This window comes from Leucoraja erinacea, chromosome 7 (assembly GCF_028641065.1).
Source record: "Leucoraja erinacea ecotype New England chromosome 7, Leri_hhj_1, whole genome shotgun sequence".
Taxonomy (NCBI): Eukaryota; Metazoa; Chordata; class Chondrichthyes; order Rajiformes; family Rajidae; genus Leucoraja; species Leucoraja erinaceus.
In genome coordinates this window covers 59,611,075-59,636,989 of record NC_073383.1, presented here as the reverse complement: position 1 = coordinate 59,636,989, position 25,915 = coordinate 59,611,075, and the positions used below count along the sequence as shown (strand labels likewise).

Below are 25,915 nucleotides of genomic sequence, written 5' to 3'. Positions count from 1 at the left end.
GCCCGGGCGGGTTTAGATCTCCATTTGCATTCCACACAATCACCTCAATGCCTCGTGTTTCCAATGATCCTAGATGTCTACTCCAGGTAAGTAGTGGAATATTGTGTTGTGGGAGTGCCTGTTTCTCTGGGCCAGGGGGGTGGGGCAGGGGACCTGCGGTGTCTGTGGCGTGGAGTCGGAGCCTCGCTGCGTGGGAAGGAGGGAGAGAGGGGGAGGGATGGAGAGGGGGGGGGATGTGAGAGGGGGAAAGGGGTGTTTGAGACAGAGGGGGAGAAAGAGGGAGGGGAGGGGGAGAGAGAGAGAGAGAGGGAGAGAGAGAGAGAGAGGGGGAGGAGAGAGAGAGAGACATGGGGGAGAGAGAGTGGAAGGGGAGAGAGAGATGGGAGAGGGAGAGAGAGGGATGGAGGGAGAGGGAGGGGGAAGGAGGAGGGGCAGAGGGAAAAGGGGGATTATCTTTAGTGAGATTGCAAAATTAAGGTAGGTTATAGAGCAATTATATTTTCTCCTCCATATGAATAATATCAAACAATTGGAACTGCTTTTCTTTGATAACAATACTGAAAAATATGTATTCCATAGTTTGCGACTTTCATTTTGCACCATATTTTTAATGTGCACACACTAACACAGTCGAACAGTAACAGGCAATCAAATCAACACATAAAACATTTTCTAAAAAAAGGTTTTATTTACTGCAAAAACTTACAGTATTTCATTTGCAGTGTTTGCATGCTCCTTTATAACATTTTACATAACATTTTACAGTACAACTTGATTATTAAAACAAGGACAGCTTCAATTCTTGATTAAAAAAAATGTATACAACAATGACCCCAATCATCCCATTCCAATGACTCATTACGCTTGACTCAACAAAAATTATTTCTGAACTATTGGTCATAAATTTGGTGCAAAAATGCTCCAAAATAAGGCTCAGAATGCACCAGAGAGCATCTAAAAACCCAGAGCTTCCGGGGTCCATAAGCATGCCCTGGACCCCGGCCGCAAGGGTCCTTGAGCCTCACGCTTGTGATATGCTCTGCGTGCACTTATTTCACATAAAAAATTTGTAATCCTGCCATGCCATCCCCCTTTTTGAAAAGCTTCATACGGACCTGGTGTATAATATTTTTGACACTGTCATAGGCCTTTCTTACATATGCTGTCACAACGCACTGTAGTCTTTAAACAGCACTTCAGTAATTTACTTGCCCTCCATTTCAAAATGATAGTGTTTTAAGCCGACACTAGCACTGGCAATAAATAAAAAGCGCAACTTTCCAGCTCTTATCTTATTGGCCACGCTCGGCTGCACATCGGTGTAAATCTAGTGGGCTCTTCCATCATCTTCTCATCGTGGGGGTGGGGGATTGAAAGGGGCCTCACAAGTGGAATTGCCTAGGTCCTCTCTTCATCTAAATCCGGCCTTGGGAAAGACAATCAAATGTTATTGTTTACTCCATTTTAATTACTTTCTGGTGTATTGTGAAGCTTTTTAAAAAAATATATTAATTTTCCTAAGTGATAGGAGGGGAATTAGACCATTCAACCCATGAAGTCTACTCTGCCATTCAATCACGAGGAAGATGAATAATCTGTGTACAAATGAAAACCATAGAGCATGGAGACAGGCCCATAGCGGATGGCTGACCATCAAGCACCCATTTCTACCAACCTTGCATTAATCCAGAATCTTATTCTTCTTGCTTTATCAACGTAATTTTCTCTCCCCAGATTTTACCTGTACACTAGGGCCAATTAACCTACCACCTTGCACATTCTTAATGGGTGGGAGGAAAGCAAAGCATCCTGAGGAAAACCCACACAGCCACAGGTGAAAGTGCAAACCATGAGACAAGATCAGGATTGAACCTGGTCCTTGATCAACTGCACCTCACAGTATAAAATAGAGAAGATTGTACTGTATGCACCTGAAATATCCATACAGTCAAACCAATAAAAAGCCACAAGACACACAAAATACATTTCAACATAAACATCCACCAAAGTGACTCCTCCACATTCCTCACTGTGATGGAAGGCGAAAAAAAACTTCAATCTCTTCCCTTATTTGTTCTCCCACAGTCGGGGGCTTCGAGCCTTCCATTGTTGTAATGATATTGGTTCCCATAACCGGCGGTCAGACCCTATGAGTTGGGGCGATAACACGCCCGCATCAGGGGGATCTCAGCTCCTCGCGCAGGGCGATTGGTCCCCGGGTCGGGGCTAGTCAAACCTTCTACAACTTTAGAGCTTCCTAACATCAGTCTCCACCACTAACCAAGACATTTTTTTAATGTGGGAGGAAGTCAGAGCAGCTGGACAAAACCCGTGTGGCCAGGAAAAGTGCAGACCTAATCAGTGTGCTTTAACCTGACCCATAAAGGCTGATTAATCTAATATTGTTAGTGGAAAGGCTTTCAGAAATAATAGACTGCAAATAAATTGATGGCAACTTCGACAAATATGGGATATAAAAGATAGGCAGAATGGATTTAAACAAGAATAATCCTTGAACTCCAACCTGATTTAATTCAAGAGTCAATTTAATTGTCATTTGGACCCCTAGAGGTCCAAACGAAATGCCGTTTCTGCAGCCATACATTACACACAAATAGACCCAGACACAACATAATTACAATTTTACATAAACATCCATCACATAGCTGTGATGGAAGGCCAAAAAAAAACTTATCTCTCCACTGCACTCTCCCCCCCCCCCGATGTCAGAGTCAAAGTCAAAGCCCCCGGCTGGCGATGGCGATTGTCCCGCGGCCATTAAAGCCACGCCGGGCGGTGCGAGGTCGCACACCGGGTCTTGGTGTTGGAGCCCCCGGTGTGCGCTCGTAAAGTCCCGCAGGCCGTTCCAGCCACGCGGGGGGTGGTGGGGATTGAAAGGGGCAAAGTGGTGTTAGGCCCCGCTCCAGGAGCTCTGTCGACCCCGCAACTCTGGCAGGAGAATTCGCCTAAGTTGCAGGGGAGCCCATTCAAAAAGCGGTCTCTCAATCACGAGAGGAGCCGCGGGCTCCCGGCGCCGCTGTCCACAGAAAACCATAGAGCATGCAGCAGCCCCCGACTCAGCAGCAGCCCCCAACCTTGCATTAATCCAGACTCAGCAGCAGCCCCCGACTCAGTACAGCCAGCCCCACCTTGACTCAATGCAGCAGCATCTCCGACTCAGCAGCAGCCTCCTTGATCAACTGCACCTCAGCAGCAGCCTTGTACGTATGCACCTCAGCAGCAGCAGCAGCAGCAGCAGCAAAATACATTTCAAAAAAAATAAACTCCGGACTCGACCACAGCCCACTGCGACGGCGACGGTGAGTAGCACCTGAGCCCCACAGCTTCCTTCCTGTTGTAAGGATCGCTCCTCGTTACGGCCTCAACGACAATGGAAACCCGACGAGAAAAGGTTGGGTGTCCAGTGCAGGGAGAGATTTAAAAAGTTTCCCCCCCCCCCCACTAACCACCCCACCCCCACCCCCCAGGAAAAGTGCACACACTTTAACCCCCAACAAAAATTGTTAGTGGAACAAAAAACTACATTAAGACACAGTTATTTGATGCATAAGAATGGCTTATGCACAATTATTTGATGCATAAGAATGGCTAAAGGCTAAAGTGGTGTTAGCCATATGAACTTTCAAAAAAGTGTTTGATGCATTTTCACACAATTAATTTGCAAATGACACAAACATGTCAATGCACATAAATAATTGTGTTAGACCTTAGGAGGCCATAGATATGCTATTGGACGTGTGGGCATGCGGTAGATGAAACTAACCGCATAAATTTATTTTTGGTTGGAAGACTGAGGAGAGGCAATGGGTGATTAGTAGAAAAGTTGTAAAGTTGATTGCCGATATAAAGAGATCTAAAAGTTTTTGTGAACAAAGCAAGCTAACAAGGAATTTTGCAATATACTAAACTATAAATAGTATCACTTGTGCTGGCCTGGCCACCTCCCCCCAGGTCATTGCTATCAAAGGGATTACATAATTTGAGACTAAATGGTAGAATGCTACCTTATAAAAACAGCACTAATTTGAGACTAAAGAATTTCAAAAATTGACTAAGCTTAAACCATAAACAAATTAAAATAACAAAAAGAAAACATGTAAAACATTTTTAGGTACTAGAAATTAAAAGCAGAATAAAATAAAGGAAAATAAATAAACCACTTCACAAAACCGCAGGTGCAAAAAATCTAAAATAAAAATGGAAATACCCAGCAGGCCAGACTACATCCATGGAAGGAGAAATTGAGTTAATGTTTCAGGTCTAAAATAAAAGGTCAACTCCCAATATGACAACAGGCCGATGCCTTTCTATAATCTACTCCCAAATAGAGATCTTGCAAAACATGGATCACTTCCCCTAACTTTCAGTAATTTGAAAATTTGTCAGCATAACCTTTATTGACTGAGTGCTGAAGAGCAGGAAAATCACTCTCAGGTCAAAGTGAAATTGACCGTTCACCTTGATGTGAAGGTGGCCGATTTGTCTCATTTGTGTAGTCCACATATTTAAGATCTTGCCCAAAATGGCACATAATGCCTCAACTGAGGCCTAAAATTATTAATAATAGTATTTTTGGTGCATGGTAAAACCAAGTTGTTTTGTGTTTATTATTATTCTCAAATCAATCCACAGTTGTTTTTAATGTGAACCTTGGTCTATTCCACACCACTTTACAATTTTCCTTTCTGTACATCAGATTTCATTTGCCAAATATTTGCTCCACTCTCCAGTTTGTCAGTACTCTCCTGATTCTCCACTTTCTCCCTCTGTTGGTGTATTTCAAGCAATGTGCCATCTGCTGACTTTGGAGTGGGATTTTCTACACCCACTTAAAAGATTATCTTTTAAAATAATGGTCACATGCAGATTATTTCTAGAGAAAACTAATTATCCTTAGGGTTGCTTTGGAGAAGGAAATGTGTCACCTCATTAGCAATCTGACAATCTTCTTTTTGAGTGGATATCTGGAAAATAGATGGTACCCACTCATATTATATCCAGTGCTCATTTGAGATGTGGTATCATCCTCTAAGCTGCACCTTCTTCTCAGTTTGTGAAATGTTAGATAGTATTTAATTAGCATGGTGCTGAGCAAAGTTGAGACCAAAATAATTTCTGCACACTCTCTTCAAATCAACAAACAATATTCAGATTGTTCTCACTTGCGGGATCTTGTCAGAAAGACATCCCCATTCACTGATAGGACCTTGCTTGATGTAATGGGATCACATGAGCCCTGAATGGTGGATAGGACGAAATGCAAGTGAAACAAGAACATTTTATACATTAATAAACCCTCAGAAACACAATATGAAAACTATTAAAACTTATTGGAATATCAAAACTTAAAATATTAACAAATTGACAAATTCTGAAAATTCTCAAAAGGCCGATATAAAGGTGTGGAAAAACTGCTTGTGAGGGTGGCGTTGAATGGCAGAATGAGATGACCTGTTGTGGTGTGGGTTTCGGGTCTGTGCTGTTTCCAGAAAAGTGCACAGAGAATGTTGTCGGGGATTGGCACCACTTGTGTTATCAGACAACTTGGAACCTATGGTCTTTTACCTGCATATCAGCGCTGACTGATAGTAATGTTAAGCTCAGCCTCCCAACGGCAGCCTGACATGCAGTTTCTCCAAACTGAGTCGTGGCTAGGTCATTGTAAGGGGACACAAATGGAAGTCAGGGTTTTTTCAATGAGGTTCCAACACAGCAGCTCAAGTCAAGGCAAGTCTTGGAAACTTTCCAATCAGGTTTCAGGGCCCACTACAGCACAGAGTCTGCCTTGTTGAAGGTACATAATGACCTACTGCTCACCGTTGACTCCGGCTACTGTGCAATCCTGCTCCTTCTCGACCTCAGCACAGCATTTGATACTGTCAACCGCACCATCCTAATTGACCATCTCCGTTACGGGGTTGGTATTGATGGCACAGCCCTGAGCTGGTTCATCTCCTTCCTCAAAAGTAGTAGTTTCTCTACTAACATAGGCAACTCTTTCTCCTCCCCAGATAGCCTCTGCTGTGGGGTTCCACAAGGTTCCATCCTTGGCCTCTTCTCCCTGTATATGCTCCCCTCAGGTAGTCAGTGTGAAAGCAGCCTGTGAAATTATGTCAAAACTGGGAAAGTTCATAGATAATACACATGGCAGTTATGTGTTAAAAAAAATGCAGGTACTGGAAATTTGAGATAAAATGCTTGAGCTTTCAAGTTCGCATTTCAGCTCTGAGCTCCAAACTCCTTTGCTAGGGATGGGAAAGAGAGACACGTTAGTTTTGAGAAGGTTCAGTTCTAAAGAACTTTAATTAATTCCAGACCCATAGTGGATTTCTATATTTTATTCCATTAATTTCCATCTGACAGGGAACCTATGCATAAATATTTACAACATTTAGCTTTCCCTAACTCACAGCCACTTGACAATTTAGATGCATATTGATTTTTGCCTCACTGAATACTGTCACCAGAGCACATTACTTGAACAGCAAGAAATAAATTCTCAAAAGACATAACTGATAGACAAGAAGAAAGTTAGTTTGATGTGGATCTACAGCAAACAATGGTAGTTCTTTTGTTTTGTGAAAGCAGACTTAAAAGCCAGGTGGATTAAACATAGCTCTGCTTCTGTCCAGTCTGAACTTTTTGTTAATCCTAGGAATTGTCCAAGTAAGATCTTTAACAAGATATTTTGCTCAATTAATATGTAAATATTGCTTACAATATAAATTCCTCAGAAAAGTGTGTTTTATTAAGTGTTGGAGACTGAGGGGTAACCTGACACAAATATATAAAATTATAGGGTAAATTGTCAGTCTTCTTCCCAGGACGGAATGATTAACTACTCACGGACATTGCCTAAGATGACAGGAGCAATGTTTAAAACAGATGTGCATGGAACATTTTGAAACAGAGAGTGGTTGGTGCCAGCAGTCGGGAATGGGGATTGTGATGATGGTAGAAACAGACATGATAATGAAATTAAAGAGGCATTTGGATGGGCATTTGTACATGCAAATACTGGAGGGATATGAATCATGGGTAAGCAGATGGCAGATTTGTTTAATTTGGCATCATGGTTGGCCTCAACATCATGGGCTAAGGAGTAGTTCCTGTGTTGTACAGTTATATGGTGCATGTCATTCTCTGGTATTTTTCGTCAAACTATTTAGGGTTTTTTTTTTTTCTTTTAAAGTCCTTTTATTAGTTTTTTTCAAAAGCAAAAACAAGACAACAAAAATATAATGATAAACATAATGATATCGATACATAGGGATCAGGGTTACATTAATGGCAGGTATAACCTAAATATGAGTCCAGACAAAATACACATTGAAGATAGACCTCCTGGTCTCTATGTAAATATAGTTAAGTGTTTAAAAGATAACATATGTATAAAACAAAAAGATAAAAGGAAAAACAAGCAAAAAAGAGAAAAAACGAAAAAACAAGCCCCAACTAAACTAAAAAAAAAGCAAAATACAATCTGGGCTGCAAAAAATGTCAACAATTTAAGTCCCTGTTTGACGTCAAGTCCGTTCCACCGTGTAAAGGTAAAATAATTTTTATAACAGTTGGAGAGGGGACAATTTATATTGTATGCAAATGTTGAATAAATCTTCCCCAAGTCCTATCAAATTTAACCAAGGGTTCAACAAAGTCACTCCTAATGTTTTCTAAATTTAAACATGATATAGTTTCAGAGTACCAATGGAGTGTAATCTGAGGATTAGCGTCTTTCCATTTAAATAAAATAGATCTTCTGGCAATTAATGTGGTAAAAGCAATCAGCCGATGGGCGGAACTAAACAGATGAATAGAATCTAATATTGGTAATCCAAAAATTGCAGTAATAGGATGAGGTTGTAAATCAATACCTAAAACTACAGTGATAGTGTCAAAAATGTCTTTCCAATATTTTTCCAAAAGTGGGCAGGACCAAAACATATGAGTCAATGAGGCCACTTCAGAATTACATCAGCCACAGGTAAGGATTTATTTGACCATAAAAACGAGCTAACTTATCTTTTGACATATGAGCTCTGTGAACCACCTTGAATTGTATCAAAGCGTGTCTTGCACACATTGAGGAAGTAATAACTAATTGAAGAATTGTCTCCCATTTCGCTATGGATAAAGAAATTTGAAGTTCTCTTTCCCAGTCACTCTTAATTTTATCAAATGTATATTTTTTTAAATTTCAAAATCAACTCATAAATAGTCGTTATTAAGCCCGTCAGGTAAAGGTTCAAATATAATTTTTTTTCCAAGATATCAATTTGATGTGGTAATGGAATAAAGGGTCAAGCAGCCCTAAAAAAATGCCTAATTTGTAAATATCTAAAATAATGTGAGTTAGGTAAATTATATTTAGTTAAGAGTTGTTCAAAAGACATAAAACAACCATCCGAAAACAAATCACGAAAAGCTACTAACCCCTTCCTCTTCCACAACAGAAAGGCTAGATCAATGCTAGAAGGTTGGAAGAAAAAAATAGATATAGATAGGACTCGATAAAATAAAATCATTCAATCCAAAATACTTACGAAATTGAAACCATATTCTAAGTGTATGTCTTAATATTGGGTTAGTCGTATATTTATTCAATCTTGTAATTGTAAAAGGTAATGAGGCACATAGAGTAGAAGCCAATGATAGCCCTTGCGTAGAATCACATTCAAGATTTATCCATCCTGGACCGGGTATCTTCTAAATCTTTTGCCCAAAATTTTAAATAGCAAGCATTAACTGCCCAACAGTAAAATCTAAGGTTCGGCAGTGCCAAACCACCATCTTTTTTTGATTTCTGTAAGTATTTTTTACTTAGTCTAGAATTTTTATTCTGCCATATATATAAGGACATTTTGGAGTCAATAATATCAAAGAAAGATTTAGGAATAAAAATTGGTATCATCTGAAATAAGTATAAAAATTTAGGTAAGATAAACATTTTAATAACATTGATTTGGCCTATTAGAGATAAGGACATTGGTGACCATTTAGTGAACTGTTGTGTGATGTGGTCAATTAAAGGCGTAAAATTGGCTTTAAATAAATCCTTGTGTTTCTTGGTAATCTTAATGCCTAAATAAGTAAAACATTCGGTAGTCAACCTAAATGGAAATTGTCCATAATTCGAAACTAGATTGTTTAATGGAAAGAGCTCACACTTTCTAAGATTTAGTTTATAACCAGAAAAACTACTAAATTGATTAAGGAGAGCTACTATTGCCGGAATAGATTTCTCAGGGTTAGAAATGAATAATACCAGATCATCTGCATAAAGAGATAGCTTATGTGTCTTATTCCTATGGACAATACCAGAAATATTAGGGGATTCCCTAATAGCGGTGGCCAAAGGTTCCAAAGCAATATCAAACAGTAAAGGACTTAAAGGACAGCCCTGTCTAGTACCTCGAAAGTACCCGAAAAAAGGGAATATCTGATTATTGGTAAGTACAGAATCCTGAGGTATATGATATCTCAGCTTGATCCAAGAAATACATTTTGGACCAATATTAAAATTTTCAAATGCATTGAATAAGTATTCCCATCTTACTCTATCAAACGCCTTCTCAGCATCAGTGAAATGACACATTCTGAAGTTTTATTTGATGCTGTATATACGATATTCATTAATCTCCTAAAGTTAAAGTATGAGTAACGATTTTTAATAAAACCTGTCTGACCTTCAGAAATAATTTGTTGTAAAATATTTTCCAATCTCATAGCTAATATTTTGGAAACAATTTTGTAATCTACATTTAACAGTGATATAGGTCTATATGATCTCACTTCTATAGGATCTTTGTCTTTTTTGAGGATTAAAGAAATGGATGCTTCATAAAAGGATTGTGGTAATCTATTCATTAAAAAGGCTTCTTTAAAAACCTTGCATAGCCATGGAGACACTAAATTTGAAAAATACTTAAACAATTCCAATGTGAACCCATCTAAACCAGAGGCTTTACCAAAATTCATCAAAAGGATTGTTTTCTGTATTTCTTCCACCGTGATGGGTATATTTGGCAAGTTCAGTTTCTTTAAAAAAAACTCATGCATTATATTGGAATCAGCAGGAAATTCTGATTGGTATAGGGAGGTATAGAATTCCTGAAAGGATTTATTAATTTCATCATGGTCTACAGTCAATGTACCATCCCGTTTACTCACTTTAGTAATCTGACATTTGGCCGACACCGCTTTCAACTGATTAGCGAGTAATTTACCAGATATTTTGCCATGTATATAAAATTGACTTTTGGTTTTAAGTAGCTGATTCTCAATCGGTGATACTAATAACAAATCATGTCTCAATTGAAGTTCAACTCTATTCTTATAGAACTCTAAACTAGGAACTTTTGAATAATTTTTACCAATTTCTTTAATCTCATCAGCTAATATATGTATATCATTTTGAGTTTTTTTTTAAAATCCCGCATAGTATGAAATAATTTGTCCACGAATATATGCCTTAAAAGCATCCCAGACTACACCATTGGATATTTCTTCAGTTGAATTTGTTGAGAAGAGAAAAGCAATCTGATCTTTAATAAATTAAAAAAAATTTACATCTTGAAGCAAAGTAGCATTAAATTGCCATTGTTTAGCACTAAACTTGGAATCAGGAAGTTTGATTGATAGTTTCAATGGTGCATGATCAGAAATAGCAATTGCATCATACTCACACGCAGTGATTGATGAAACTATCCGAGAGTCTATTATAAAGTAGTCAATCCTAGAGTAACTATGATATACATGAGAGAAAAAAGAAAATTATTTGTCATTTGTGTGTAAAAATCTCCAGACTTCTAACATTCCAGAATCAAGTAAAAAATAATTGATAAAACTAGCTGATTTATTTGGAAGCACATGATCAGATGCAGATCTGTCCATCGAGGGGTTCAAACAGCCGTTAAAATCTCCACCCATTATTAAAAAATGTTCAGTTAAATTAGGAAAGGATGCGATTAACTGTTTAAACAAAACTCAGGGTGATCAATATTAGGTGCATAACCAATAGACAATAGACAATAGGTGCAGGATTAGGCCATTTGGCCCTTCGAGCCAGCACCGCATGGCTGATCATCCCCAATCAGTACCCCGTTCCTACCTTCTTCCCATATCCCCTGACTCCGCTATTTTTAAGAGCCCTAACTAGCTCTCTCTTGAAAGGATCCAGAGAACCTGCCTCCGCCGCCCTCTGAGGCAGAGAATTCCACAGACTCACCACTTTCTGTGAGAAAAAGTGTTTCCTCCTGTCCGTTTTAAATGGCTTATTCTTAAACTGTGGCCCCTGGTTCTGGACTCCCCCAAAATCGGGAACATGTTTCCTGCCTCTAGCGTGTCCAAGCCCTTAACAATCTTATATGTTTCAAACATTCACCATAGCAACTTTTTGGTTATGTAGAACACCAGTAATCGCCAAAAATCTACCATATGGATCAGAACAAACGGAATTGAGGAGTCAATAAAAATAGAGACTCCTTTCACCTTAGCCTGTGAATTTGAATGAAACTGCTGTCCTCTCCAAAACTTTGAAAATCGTTGGTTGTCATCTTGTTTTACATGAGTTTCCTGAACAAAGATAATCTGAGCAATTAGTCTATGAAGAACTTTTTTTTTAAATGCTTCTCAATGGGATGGTTCAAACCATTCACATTCCATGAAAGGAAGTTAATAACTTTATCCATATTGTTTGTAAAAAATCATGTGTAATGTAAAGGGTTAATTTCTTAAGACGTAATAGTTCATGATACTGGAAGGAGAAAAATCTAGGGCGGAGCCAGAAGTGACGACATTTCAAACATTTTTTGTAGTTCAGATTCTGCACAGACAGAAAAAACTAAGCTAGAAGCAAAAGACCCCCCCCCCCCCCCCCCACCCATGCAAACCCAAAACTGACCAGAAGACAGTCAGTACACTACCTAATCCCTCCCCTACCATCTCTCCTAACGACAGCACCCAACGTAAAAATAAGGCATATTTACCACTCATTAGCCAAAACAAAATTAATGTTATGGTTAAAAAGTACATGTTAACTGTGGAACACAACAACTACTTCATATTATTCATCCAAGGTCAAAATATGAAAAACAAGAACTACATTCACTTTGTTTGGCTTAAGAGGGGGGGAAAAAATCCTTCAATTTTAAAAATAGAAAAGCCATCAAAGAAATTCTTAAAAATTAATACATAATACAATTATATTAAATTAATGGTATCTTAGAGAAGGTAAAAGTTGTTGTTTGATACCATCATACTAAAATTCTAAAAGGTAAATTTAAAAAAAACAACTCATCCAATTAAATTCTTAATCATTACAAAACGATATATTGTCAAATTAAGAACAGTAAATCTCCATGCCCAACTTTTTTGCTGCCTGGAGGATATTCTCCTTCATCTGCAAGAAGTGAAACCGAGCAATCAAATGTCTCGGTTTATCTTGGGGAGCAGATTTCTTCCCGATCCTGTGTGCATTATCCCAAAATTGGAAGATTTTCATAGTGCTCGATGTTGAAAGTCTCCTTTATCATTTTAGAAGCATATTTTATAACATTATCTACTTCTTGACCTTCCGGCAAACCAACAAATCACAAATTCTGTCGACGGCTTCTGTTTTCCAGATCCATATTTTTAATCCTGTATTGCTGGACTGCCTGAGTATTTTCATTCATTTTCCTTTCCAGTTTTTCAGTCTTCAAATCTCTCTCCTGGCCCAGGGTTCGCAAGTTATCAATTTGTTCCTTCTGTTCACGAGATTCATCGTAACATAATCAGCTTGTCTTGAACTTCCTTCATTTTGCTCGAAATACCTTTCACCATTTCTTCCAAACTGCAAAATCTTGTTTTCATTTCACTTTTCACTTCATCGTTCATTTTCGATATTGTTTCTAAGATATCAGTCAGAAGCTGTGCATTCCCCATGCTCCTTCATTGGAGAAGATCCTTTCCCTCTTGTCTCCACCCTTTACACGAGTATCAACTTTAAGAAAAGTTAGACCGTGCCTTGAAATCAAGTAATAACAAGTAACATTGAAAGAGTGGTTAGCAAAAGTTAAAAGTTAAGGGAGAAAACAAATTTGCAACCTTTACAGCATGCCGCCACTAGGAGAGTCTTTATTAGGGATTTTTGATTAGGTACACATTCGTTCATAATAAATTGTTAATTGAAGTGAAGAACTGTGAGAATATCTGGTGTATCTAATGCAACAATGAGACATTTTTCCGAAGAAGCTGAACAAGAAGCTGGGGTTCGGAGGGAGAGATAGGTCAGCTGTGATTAAATGGCAGAGGTAGACTTGATGGGCCAAGTGGCCTATATCTACTCCTATTCCTTATGACCAAACAAATGAAAACAAAGAACACCAGTATTCACAGAATGAGCCATACATTCAAGATATAATGATAGTGAAATTGTTAGTTTGCGGCATTGTTATATCTTAAAATTTGTATGGAACCAAAGGTCAAGCACGAGGTTATTTTAAAATAATTACTTCATGGTTTACAGCCTAAGCATCTTTCAGTCCGATTGAGTTTTCAACAGTTTGATAACTTCACTGTTCCTGGATCTCGAACAGGGAGTGTCGGATTGTAAATTCCATGCAAATGGAGAAGGTACACCACAGAGACTGAATAATCCTCTCAGTAAATTCATCAGATCCTGGCATCCCTAATCAACCAAATCAGAACTTTTAACAGTGGTTTCAATAATAACTTGTGGAGGGACAAGCTTACTTTGCATGCATTCATTACACATTTTCTTTGCAACATTCCTGCTGCAAAATAGCCACTGAAATTGTTATTCTTGTGTAATATGATATGTGCTTCCCTAGTAGAGCAGTAATTACTTTTGAACAATCACTCTGCCTTTTATCGAACCAATTTCATAAATATGGAATGCACTTGGAATAAGGAAGGAACATTTGTCAAAGTGTCTTTGAGTTTATTGCAAGGAGGAAAAACACAAAAGTAGTTATGAAGGGTATGCTTGTCTTGGAGAAGTGTAGGGGCAGTGTGATGCACATTGACCAGAAAATCAACTGGACCTGAATGCAATATTGTCACTATAAGGACACATTAGAGCCAACATCACTCTTGAAAACTGAAATCATCCCACACCTAGCTGCTTGTTTGAATGACACAACATTCACCATTCTAAATATTAATTCCCTCCACTGCCAGTGCACAGTGGTTGCTGTGCATTGCATCCACAACATGTGCTGTAATCACATATCATACTGACAGCACCTCAGATTCAGATTCAGATTCAATTTTAATTGTCATTGTCAGTGTACAGTACAGAGACAACGAAATGCATTTAGCATCTCCCTTGAAGAGCGACATAGCAAACGATTTGAATAATTAATAATAAGTGTCGGGGGGGGGGTGGTGATTGGCAGTCACCGAGGTACGTTGTTGAGTAGAGTGACAGCCGCCGGAAAGAAGCTGTTCCTTGACCTGCTGGTTCAGCAACGGAGAGACCTGTAGCGCCTCCCGGATGGTAGGAGGGTAAACAGTCCATGGTTGGGGTGAGAGCAGTCCTTGGCGGTGCTGAGCGCCCTCCGCAGACAGCGCTTGCTTTGGACAGACTCAATGGAGGGGAGCGAGGAACCGGTGATGCGTTGGGCAATTTTCACCACCCTCTGCAATGCCTTCCGGTCGGAGACAGAGCAGTTGCCATACCATACTGTGATGCAGTTGGTAAGGATGCTCTCGATGGTGCAGCGGTAGAAGTTCACCACGATGTGAGGAGACAGATGGACCTTCTTCAGTCTCCTCAGGAAGAAGAGACGCTGATGAGCCTTCTTGATCAGAGTAGAGGTATTGTGGGTCCAAGAGAGGTCATCGGAGATGTTGACTCCCAGGAACCTGAAGCTAGAAACAAGTTCCACCTCCGTCCCGTTAATGTGGATGGGGGTGTGCGTGCCGCCTCTGGACTTCCTGAAGTCTACAATGAGCTCCTTGGTCCTTGGACCTGAGGGGGAAGAAGGGGGGAGAGAGAGGGGGTGCTGAGTGAGGGGGAGAGAGAGGGGTGCTGAGAGGGGGGTGAGGTGAGGGGAGGGGGGGGTAGAGGTGGGGAGCAGGGAGGGGGAGGGAGAGGGGAGGGTGGAGGGAAGGGGGTGTGGAGGGGGGGAGGGGGGTTTAGGGGAGGGGTGGGTGGGGAGGAGGGGGAGAAAAAGAGTGGAGAGAGAGAGGGGGGGGGAGTTAGGGGGGGAGAGGAGGGGGAGGGGGTAGGGGGTTGGAGGGAGTGGGGGGGAGAGAGGGGGAGGGGGGAGATGGGGGGGGGGGGGGGGTAGTGAGGGGGGGGGGGAGGTGGGGAGAGAGAGAGGAGAGGAGAGAGAGAGAGACTTCAACCCAAACCCCCCAAACAACCATTTGCAGGCAGTGCATTTTTACATCAAACCAACCATATATTCATTTTCAAACCACATTAAGGGCACTCACAGTTGAGTAGACATGTGTTCAGTGTTATTCAGAGCTCAGAGCGAAGTGACCTTCATCTTGCAGAGACTGAGTGAGGCACACCACTTCCTGGTTCGATAGTCCCTCCCCCTCCCTCCAGCAGGGGCAGCAGAGAGAATGGTGATTTAAAAAAACCCATTAATATCTCTCTGATTTTTCATCAATGGGGAAAGTCCTCTGGTCCAGGAAGACAGACATGGGCTCTGAGCGAGGTGGTCAAAAATGACAGCCGTAGGTGTCGGTGTTCTCTCGGAAATCGCAGCGCAGTGGGCCAAATGCGGTCAAGATCAGACTTTTAGTAATATAGATTAGTTTGTAATGAAGATATTCAGGGTGGATGCTGAAATGATCTCAGGTGGAGGAATCTTGTATAAGGGGACATCATTTCAGAAATTAAGGCTATCCTTTTAAGATTGAGATGAGGAGGAATATCTTCATTGGGAAGGTTATAGAGTCAGAGATTGAACCGGACAGAAATGGGCCATTTGACCCACCACATCCATGTTAACCTTTTTGCCCATATGCGTTAATCCCATTTGGATTCACTAAATCCATATCCTCCTGTATCTTGCCTATTTCAGTCCATCTTTAAATATATCTTAAACATAAGTGCTTGTATCTAACTCTACCGCTTCTGGCAGCGAGGACGCCATAACAATCGTTCTTGGTGTGGAAATAAAACATTTCCCTCAAATAACTTTTAAGACTCCTTCCCTTAAACCAGTGCCTACTTGTTTTTGATACCCCAACCATTAGGAAAATATTCTGACAGTTCTACCATATCTGGCATTCTTATAATGTAATTATGTGATCCCTCAGCCTCTTTTGTTCCAGGAAAAACAAGCCCAGTCTATTCAATCTCTTGCCATAATTAAATTCCTCTAAAACAAGCAGCGTCCTGGTGAAACTGCCTGTATTCTCATCAGTGGAACCACATTCTTCCTCGAATGTGACAGACAAATCTGAACACAATAATCCAAGTGTGTTCTAACCAGCATTTTCCAAAGTTGCAGATTAGCATCTCAAATTTTATATTCTATGTCCCAATCTGCAAAGGCAAACAAGACATATGCCACCTCCACATGAAGTCTGAAGAAGGGTCTCTACCTGAAACATCATCTATTCCTTCTCTCCAGAGATGCTCCCTGTACTGCTGAGTTACTCCAGCTTTTTGTGTCTATCTTCGGTTTAAATCAGCATCTGCAGTTCCTTCTTACACATGTATTTTTTATGTGAATTGTTATTTCAAGAGTCAAGTCAAGTCAAGAGTCAATTTAATTGTCATTTGGACCCCTAGAGGTCCAAACGAAATGCCGTTTCTGCAGCCATACATTACACACAAATAGACCCAGACACAACATAATTACATTTTACATAAACATCCATCACATAGCTGTGATGGAAGGCCAAAAAAAACTTATCTCTCCACTGCACTCTCCCCCCCCCGATGTCAGAGTCAAAGTCAAAGCCCCCGGCTGGCGATGGCGATTGTCCCGCGGCCATTAAAGCCACGCCGGGTGGTGCGAGGTCGCACACCGGGTCTTGGTGTTGGAGCCCCCGGTGTGCGCTCGTAAAGTCCCGCGGCCGTTCCAGCCGCGCGGGGCAATGGTGTTAGGCCCCGCTCCAGGAGCTCTTCGACCCCGCAACTCGGGCGGGAGAATTCGCCGTTGCAGGAGCCCCGAAAAGCGGTCTCTCTCCAGGGATCCGCGGGCTCCCGGCGCCGCTGTCCGCAGACCCGCAGCAGCAGCCTCCGACTCAGCAGCAGCCTCCGACTCAGCAGCAGCAGCAGCAGCAGCAGCGGCAGCAGCAGCTCAGCTCCACCGCTCCAACCGCTCCGGACTCGGCCAGCCCCGCGACGGCGACTGTGAGTAGCACCTGAGTCCCCGGCTTCCTCCTGTTGGAGGCCGCTCCTCGTTGCGGCCTCAACGACAACGGAAACCCGACGAGAAAAAGGTCGGGTCTCCAGTGCAGGGAGAGATTTAAAAAGTTTTTCCCCCACTCCCACCCCCCCACACACAAAAAATAACAAAAACTACATTAAAACACAGACAGAAAATAATAAAAACGCGGACAGACTGCAGAGGCCGCTGCTGGCCAGAGTGGCAAAGCAGTAGAGTTGCTGCCTTGCAGCACCAGAGACCCAGGTTAGATCCCGACTATGAGTGGTTGTCTGTATGGAGTTTGCTTGTTTGCCCTGTGACTGTGTGGAGCCGCTCCGGGGTTGTCCAATTTCCTCCCACATTCCAAATACATGCAAGCTTGTAGGTTAATTGGCTTCTGTAAATTGTTCCAATTGTTTCAAATTGAACCAATATACGGGGATCGCTAGTCGGCATGGATTTGGTGGGCCAATGAGTCTGTTTACACACTGTGTTTCTAAACTAAAAACTAAACTTTTTACTGAGTGGCTTCTTTAAAATTCACCTTCTAAGTTATACTGGTAAATTTCTCATAGGGGGATTTTATAAAATTTGGGAAATTGTTCTAAAATGTACAAAGAAAAAAAAAATTATATGTGAAAAAACCACATGTAATAGAGATTATTATCCAATTTTCCAGCACTCTTGTTTCCAGAGCCTATCTGGATTAATCATTTTGCCAGACCAATGGAGGTCACAGCCTCCGAGGATTCCAATGGTACTAGAACGGTCCAGCTAGACTGCTGTGAGACCGAGATACCGGTCGCAAAGTCCAGCTATGGAAGTCGGCTGTGGCAATATTTCTGCTATATTCGGCCAGAGTTCCATAGTCCCGACTGGAAAGAGAAAATTCGGACTGCCGATAGGTGCGGAAGTTCCGATGAGGTGGAGATTGCCCACCTTACCTGGTCTAGACGCCACATTTTAGGGGGAATTTCCGGGGCAATTTCCAGTGCACTCTCGTAATTTTGTCCAGATTAAAGGAGGGGCTGGACCTCCAGTTTCTGGAAAATTGGTGGTGGACCTGTATTTTATCAAAGTCATTTAAGGGCAGTTCCAGTGGCTGAAAGTGAGTAACCAAACCATATTCTGATTCCACATAATTATTGTTCTGTGGGGAGTGCCATTCCTCCAGTCAGCCCCACTGCACACGTACTATAAAAAGAACAATGTTCTCACTTACAAAATGTTAGTTGAAACCCATCCTTTTTAACGTCCATAGAGATTTGTGGAGCATTTACTGCTGGGCTGCACACTCAGATTAGCGTTTAGACCATTATCTCTCAGCTGTTATCCTGATAGTAGATGCATTATTTCATTGAACAAACATTATTTTTTTTAAGATTGGGGAAAGAAAGAGGATGAGCAACAGAAACACTTATTTTACTTCACGATAGCATATCCTGTTCCTGCAAATTTTACTTCAGAGTCACGTGAGTGATTCCGTGAAGAACCCATTCAGCACGCATGCGGGGCCATTACGTCCAGCAGAGCAATAGCGGCAGGCGGGAGTCGGGCTCTCCCGCTATGGAGGTGAAAGAACGGACCATCAGGTAAGCTGACATCAGTTTTCTTTCACGGGGAGCCTTCTGCTGTCCGGCAGAGAAGAAAGGCTCTGCAACAAACCTGTCCCCCGCTCGACTCCACGGAGGAGCGTCCATCTGGGGGGGCAGCAACGGAACAGACCTGTCCCCGCTCGACTCCACGGAGGAGCGTTTTCCATCGCGGGCTAGGACAAGGCGGTAGGACCGCTAACCTAGCGCTCCGCTATCCCAACACTGCACCGAGCCCAGCCCCGCTAGCGCCTCAGCAGCGGGCTGGAAGTAACACCACGGAGGCGTCCGGCCGGTGGCTCCGACTCATCGGATGGGACGTCTTTCCGCCCGCCCGGGAGGAAAGACAGCCACCTGCACAGACCTGCCCTCGCTCGACTTCACGGAGGAGCGTTTCATCTGGCGGGGGCAGCAACAATGCGGTAGGACCGCTTACCGGGCGGTCCGCTACCCCGACACTGTGACCGAACCCAGCCCCGTTAGGCCTGAGCAGTGGGCTGGATGTACAGGCCAAGGAGGAGGCTTTCCGGCCGGTGGCTCCGACTTATCGGACGGGACGTCTCTCCACCCAGGCGGGGGAGATACAGCCGCCTGAGCCGCATGTAGCGGCTCTTGGAGCAGGAGCTCCAGCGAGGTGCACCCCAGGAGGGGCGCTCTCGCAGAAGGGGGTCAGGCACTCCCTCCACAGTGCCTTGTGCACTGTCCATTGCTTCCTCCTTTTCAAAGGATAGCTTTGGTGACCAGGACTGGGCTGGTCAAGAACAGGGGCAATGGCTGAAGATCTCGGGAGTATGCAATGGGTGCAGGAACAGGAAGAGCTGCTACGTGGAAACCCCACTTGCAGGAGGCCGTTAAAAGCCTGACGACAGCCATCACATCGTTTTTTCTCCTCGTTCCATGGACAAATACGGAGAGACCACAACCTTCGTAAACAAGTCATAAGACCTGCCATAAAATCCTACATTGCGGGGTTATGCATACCCCAGCCACTGAGCCAGACCCACTGCTCTTTGTGGAAAAAACCTCACAAAGCATATGAAGGCATGCAAGAGGTTTTACAAAACTTTCGGCTCATGAGGGCATGGCCGGGACGAGTAACCAAAAACAGTAATACCTACGCAGCAGCACCCTATCGCATCCATCAATGTCTACCATATCGGACTGATGAAAGCTCGGGGTCCGCATCTATCACCGAAAGTCTTCTTTAGACCAGGGCCCAGAGCGGACCCCATGGAAAATGTGCCACCCCCCAACGTCACCGCCACGTCAGACGGCGTGCAACACTAGTTGGACCGGCAGGAAACAGAAGAATACCCATAACCATGGAGGTAGGTGGGTCTGGTTCCTACCAGCATACTACCACATGGGAGTCTATCACGAGTGATCAGTATATACTCAATGGCATTAGTGAATACAATTCATACTAGAAAAATTGCCACCAGGTCAACGTTCACCCCAGAGGGTATTTTCCCCTCTCCATTAAAGAAACAAGAGGGACAAGCTGAACTGGTGAGAATAATTAAAAAGGGTATCATGGGAAAACCTGAACCCTTGCAATTCATATCAAATATATTCACTAAACCCAAAAAAGATGGTGGAAGTCGCATCATCATTGACTTAACTTCACTAAATATGTTTGTTAAGTATATACATTTCAAAATGGAACCAGTTGTTACTGCCAAATAACTAAATTCCAAAGGATACTTCATGGCAAGCATTGATCTTAAAGATATTTACTATTTAGTACCATTCACTAGGATCATCGCAGATACCTGAAATTTACCTGGATGGGACAGCTATAGCAGTTTAAAGCGTTACCCAATGGGCTCACATCAGCCCAAGAGTGTCACCCAGACACTAAAACCAGCTCTGGCAATATTCAGAAGACAAAAACATATTGTCATGGCATATCTTGATGATATCCTAAATGGTAGGCAAGACCACGAATTTGACTTTGTTAGCTGTTTAGCTACCAAACAGTTATTCGAAACCCTGGGGTTGTCTTACATCCAGATAAATCTAAGTTGAAGCCATCCTCTATCATGGACTTCTTGGGCTTCATAATTAATTCAGTCTATGTGACTGTAACAATGCCAAGAGACAACATAGTTGAATTGGCACAATCATGCAACAATTTAATGGTCAACAAACTACCAACTACTCGACAAGTAACAGAGTAATTGGGAAAATGGTAGCAGCATTTCCGGCTACATAATTCGGACTTTTGTACCAAAAACGACATACAGGTCATTATGATCGTTTCATGAAGTTACCCACTGAAGTAATATCAGAACTACAGTGGTGGGCAAAAAACGTTTGACATAGTTTCAGCCTATTATCATCACTAACCCTACGTCATTTACCCAAACAGATGCCAGTGCTCAAGACTGGGGAGCAAATAAACTCTATATCCAGCACAAGTAGTAGATGGACTAACCCAGAATCATCGTTACCACTTACACTGGGCATTAATTATCTAGAGATGTTGGGTGACTTTTATGGTTTAAAAGCATATGCATAAATATGCATCACTTGCATGTATGGTTATAAATAGATAATACTATGGTGGTGGCCTACATTAACCATAGGGGTGGCATAAAATCGGTATCATGCGACAAGTTGGTCAACACAATTTGGCAATGGTGTGTCCAAAGACATATTTGGCTATCAGTCACTTACCTGCCAGGTAAGCTAAATACAGTGGCAGACACCAGGTCACGTAAATTTAATGACAACATCGAATGGATGTTAAAACCCCCAAACATTTTTCACAAAAGGTATCAAGCAATATGGCACGCCAGATATTGATTTATTTGCGTCGAGGCTAAATCACCAGGTACCTATGTAAGTCGCTTGGGAGCCAGACCCTGAGGCAGCAGCGGTAGATGCGTTCGTGCTGGATTGGGGAAATTCTTCTTCTATGCATTTCCCCCCTTCTGCCTCATCAGTCGGGGACTACGCACAGTACAAATGGACTCTGCTTCATGTATTTTGATAGTACCCGACTGGCCTACACAGTCATGGTTCCCAATACTCCATGACATGGTTGTTGAAACTCCGATGGTATTCCCCAGAGACCCAGAGTTGTTAACACCCAGTGTCAGGCACAAGCCACACGTGTCATGAAAAAAAATCAAACTCCTGGGTTGCAGATTCTGCACAAACCACTTCTGGGACTGGGATTATAATAACAAACAGTCGACACCATGTCAGCATCCCTCCGAACATCCACTGAAAAACAGCACTTGTCCAGCATCAAAAAATGGGAGAAGTACTGCTTGGATACAGGGACCACCTATTCAACTGCTACAGTTACCAACGTACTGGAATTCCTGGTGAACCTTCACCACGATGAAGGACTTCAGCTACAGAGCCATCAACACAGCTAGAATTGCCCTGCCTGTCTATTTCAAAACCAGCTCCAGGACAACAGGCCATGGGGTCCCACCAGCTGGTGGTCAAACTAATGAAGGGTATTTACAACTCTAAACCCCTAGACCAAGGTACACCCAATATGGGATGTCAGTGTGGTCCTGACATACCTCAGGGGATGGCCACCAGCCAGATCCCTCAACCTGGAACCATCTATACTCAAAACACTCATGTTGATGGCACTTGTAGCTGCACAGAGGGTCCAGTCACTACACCTTTTGCGACTGGACACCATGCTCACAGCTCCAGACCAGATCTCTGTCATTGTCCAGGGAATGATCAAACAGAGCAGACCAGGAACACCTAATCCAGTCATGGAATTCCGCGCTTACCCGCCAGCAACACGGTTATGTGCCATGACCCTATTATCCTACATAGACACAACCAAAATATTCGAGGGAGATGAAAAGCCTTGTGGGTCAGTCATAAAAAACCTTATGGTCGGGTGACGAGCCATTTCGGGATGGCTCAAGCAGGTGCTAAAAGCTGCTGGGATAAAAACTAACATGTACAAAGTTCATTCCACCAGGGCAGCATCCACATCGACGGCTAAAAGAATGGACGTGCCTATAAACATAGAAACATAGAAATTAGGTGCAGGAGTAGGCCATTCGGCCCTTCGAGCCTGCACCGCCATTCAATATGATCATGGCTGATCATCCAACTCAGTATCCCGTACCTGCCTTCTCTCCATACCCCCTGATCCCCTTAGCCACAAGGGCCACATCTAACTCCCTATAAACCACATCCTGGCTACAGCAGGATGATGGGGGGGAAAGACCGTTCAGAAATTTTATAATAAGCCATTGGCAAAACCTGTTTTATTTACAGGAAAGATTTCCAGACTGCAAATATTTAATTTAAGCCCAGGGGAGCAATTTTAATTTCTTTGTTGTTATTGTTAAAAAATACCATTGTGTTTTTCTACAAACAGTTTCATTGGTTGATTACGATAACACACTTCCTCCCTCAAAGACTTCGGCAGTGATGTAGTAATAACTGTTACACGGTTTGAAATCACAGAGCTTTGAAATCTTCACGGAATCACTCACGTGACTCCGAAGTAAAATAGTAAGATTAAACGGGAACTTACCAGTTTGAAGTTTGATCTGTATTTTGTGAGGAGTTACGATGAGGGATTACGTGCCCTCCGCTCCCAACCTCAATAATATGGGTCAAATTCATAAACTGATGTCTCCTTATCTTTACTATGTTTACTTCAATAACTGTGTCTATCTGTGATTCCACACCGCTGCTTTGAAGTATGCCGTGCATGCGTGCTGAACGGGTTCTTCACGTAATCCCTCATCGTAACTCCTCATAAAATACAGATCAAACTTCAAACTGGTAAGTTCTCGTTTAATCTTACTATTTTATTCCCTTTCCATTCTCTTGTATCCATATAATTAAGATCAATAGTTGAAAGTCCCTTTATCTATTTCAGGCACCTTTTGAGATAATTTTCCTATATTTGTCAAATAATTCATGTTAAAGGGAAGACACATTTAATGCTTTATGTAGGCAGGTAGCAAAGAACGTTAAAGGAAATTGGGAGAAAATAATTTGCAGGCCCACAGTCAATGTTCAAGGCGTGGGTGGGGGGGAGGGGGGAGCGGGGGGCAATTGAGGGAGATGGGGGGAGGTGTGGAATGAGATAATTGTGTTGCACCAAATGTCTGTCTCATGTACCAAAGATGATAAGTGAATTAATGTGGCCTTCAATCATGCTCTCATTGAACAGTTATATTTACTTCTGCTGGGAACAGATTGGCTGCATTGCTGATATGAAATTTCACAAAACTTTGTTTCATTCCAGAAATTAGTCATGCAATTCTTCTGATAGGCAATTATACTGAAGTAATTGCATTTGCATAAATAAATATGAATTATAAAATCAATCAGTTTTTGTAATAACATTTCTACTTCATATTTAATTTTGTTTCTTTAATTATTGTTTTTGCACAATACAGTAGTCATACTTGAAACTTAATCATTCCAGTGGTAATGGTCATACAAAAGAGGTGTGTTGTTAATCTGAAAATGGACATGAATAATTTATGCAATGATGTCCGAACAAATTTCAATGTTAAATCACATTTTATTTGCAGGTTAGACATCTCTACAGTTTGACAATGTTTGAAAACTTCATATATGCCATCAACTTGGATAATTTCACAGCAAAATACAAAGTAAGCGTGACTAAAATAAACAGATTCAATGGCACGGATGTCCAAACACTTGCAAAACTGGAGAACGGTGGAGTTGTACATGTCTACCATAAACTAAGACAACCACTGGGTAAGCCTTTATATTTTATATATATTATCTGGTTGTATGCATTCAGAATTTGTTCTTTTCTGTTAGTTAGAAATGTATCATCAATTATGCATACTTACTGCTTGGTACGTGTCCACGGTCAAGTGTCTGACAACTGGTGGTCCCGAAACTCCTTTAATCCGGACAAAATAAAATTATGAGAGCACACTTGAAATACTCCCCTGGAACTCTCCCTCGAAAATGTGGCACCTAGGTCAGGTGAGGTGGCCAATCTCAACCTCGTCAAGACTTCCATGGCTGATCGCCGGGACAAATTTACTCCCTGTAGCCAAAGCTCAGGAACTCCGGCCCGTCTGGAACCGGCAGATCTGTTCCCATAGCCGACTTCTGAGGTCGACTTTGCAGGCTAGTATCTTGGCTCCCTGATGACCTAGGCCTACCGCTTGGGTACCATTGGACTCCTCTCAGTCCATGACATGTTTTTGTGTGGCAAAAACAGGTCATGGACAGAAAGGTGCCAGAAAATCTGTGATGGACCTGTGGTGTTACGTATGCATATTTGAATGCACTTCTGAAAGTTCATTTTGTTGAAATGAAAAAGACCACAGGTTGGCTATGTGTTTTATTACTCTGGTATGTATGTAACATATGTGACCAAGAACACATTCCAATTCTGCATTTGCAGTACCTCTCACAGTGGAAAGGAATTCGAAAGCCAACATCACTGACAACAATGCTTGTAATTAAACTATAATAGAGCACGTCTCTTTCGTAGGGGTGAATATGTAAACACTACATTGTCACTGGATTATAAGGTCATCAGGTCATAAGGGATAGGAGTCACATTAAGCCATTTGGCCAATTAAGTCTACTCCGCCATTCAATCATGGCAGATCTATCTCTCCCTCCTAACCCCATTCTCCTGCCTTCTCCCCATAACATCTGACACCTGTACTAATCAAGAATCTATCTATCTCTGCCTTAAAAAATATCCACTGGCTTGGCCTCCACAACCTTCTGTGGCAAAGAATTCCACAGATTCACCAACCTCTGACTAAAGAAATTTCTCTTCATCTCCTTCCTAAAAGAAAGTCCTTTAATTCTTAGACTTTGACCTCTAGTCCTAGACTCTCCCACGAGTAGAAACATCCTCTTCACATCCACTCTATCCAAACCTTTCACTATTCAGTATGTGTCAATGAGGTTCTTCATTCTTCAGAACTCCAGTGAGTACAGGCCCAGTGCCGACAA

General features: G+C 42.1%; 1 protein-coding gene across 1 annotated transcript in view; it reads left to right on the top strand.

Moving 5' to 3' along the window:
* The window catches only part of LOC129699151 (low-density lipoprotein receptor-related protein 1-like), an 877,455-nt gene that overhangs the window by 60,416 nt on the left and 791,124 nt on the right, over positions 1 to 25,915 (top strand). Inside the window, exon 4 of the mRNA XM_055638819.1 lies at positions 24,496 to 24,685. Coding sequence (XP_055494794.1) covers positions 24,496 to 24,685 — 190 coding nt within the window. The remainder of the gene's footprint in view (positions 1 to 24,495; positions 24,686 to 25,915) is intronic.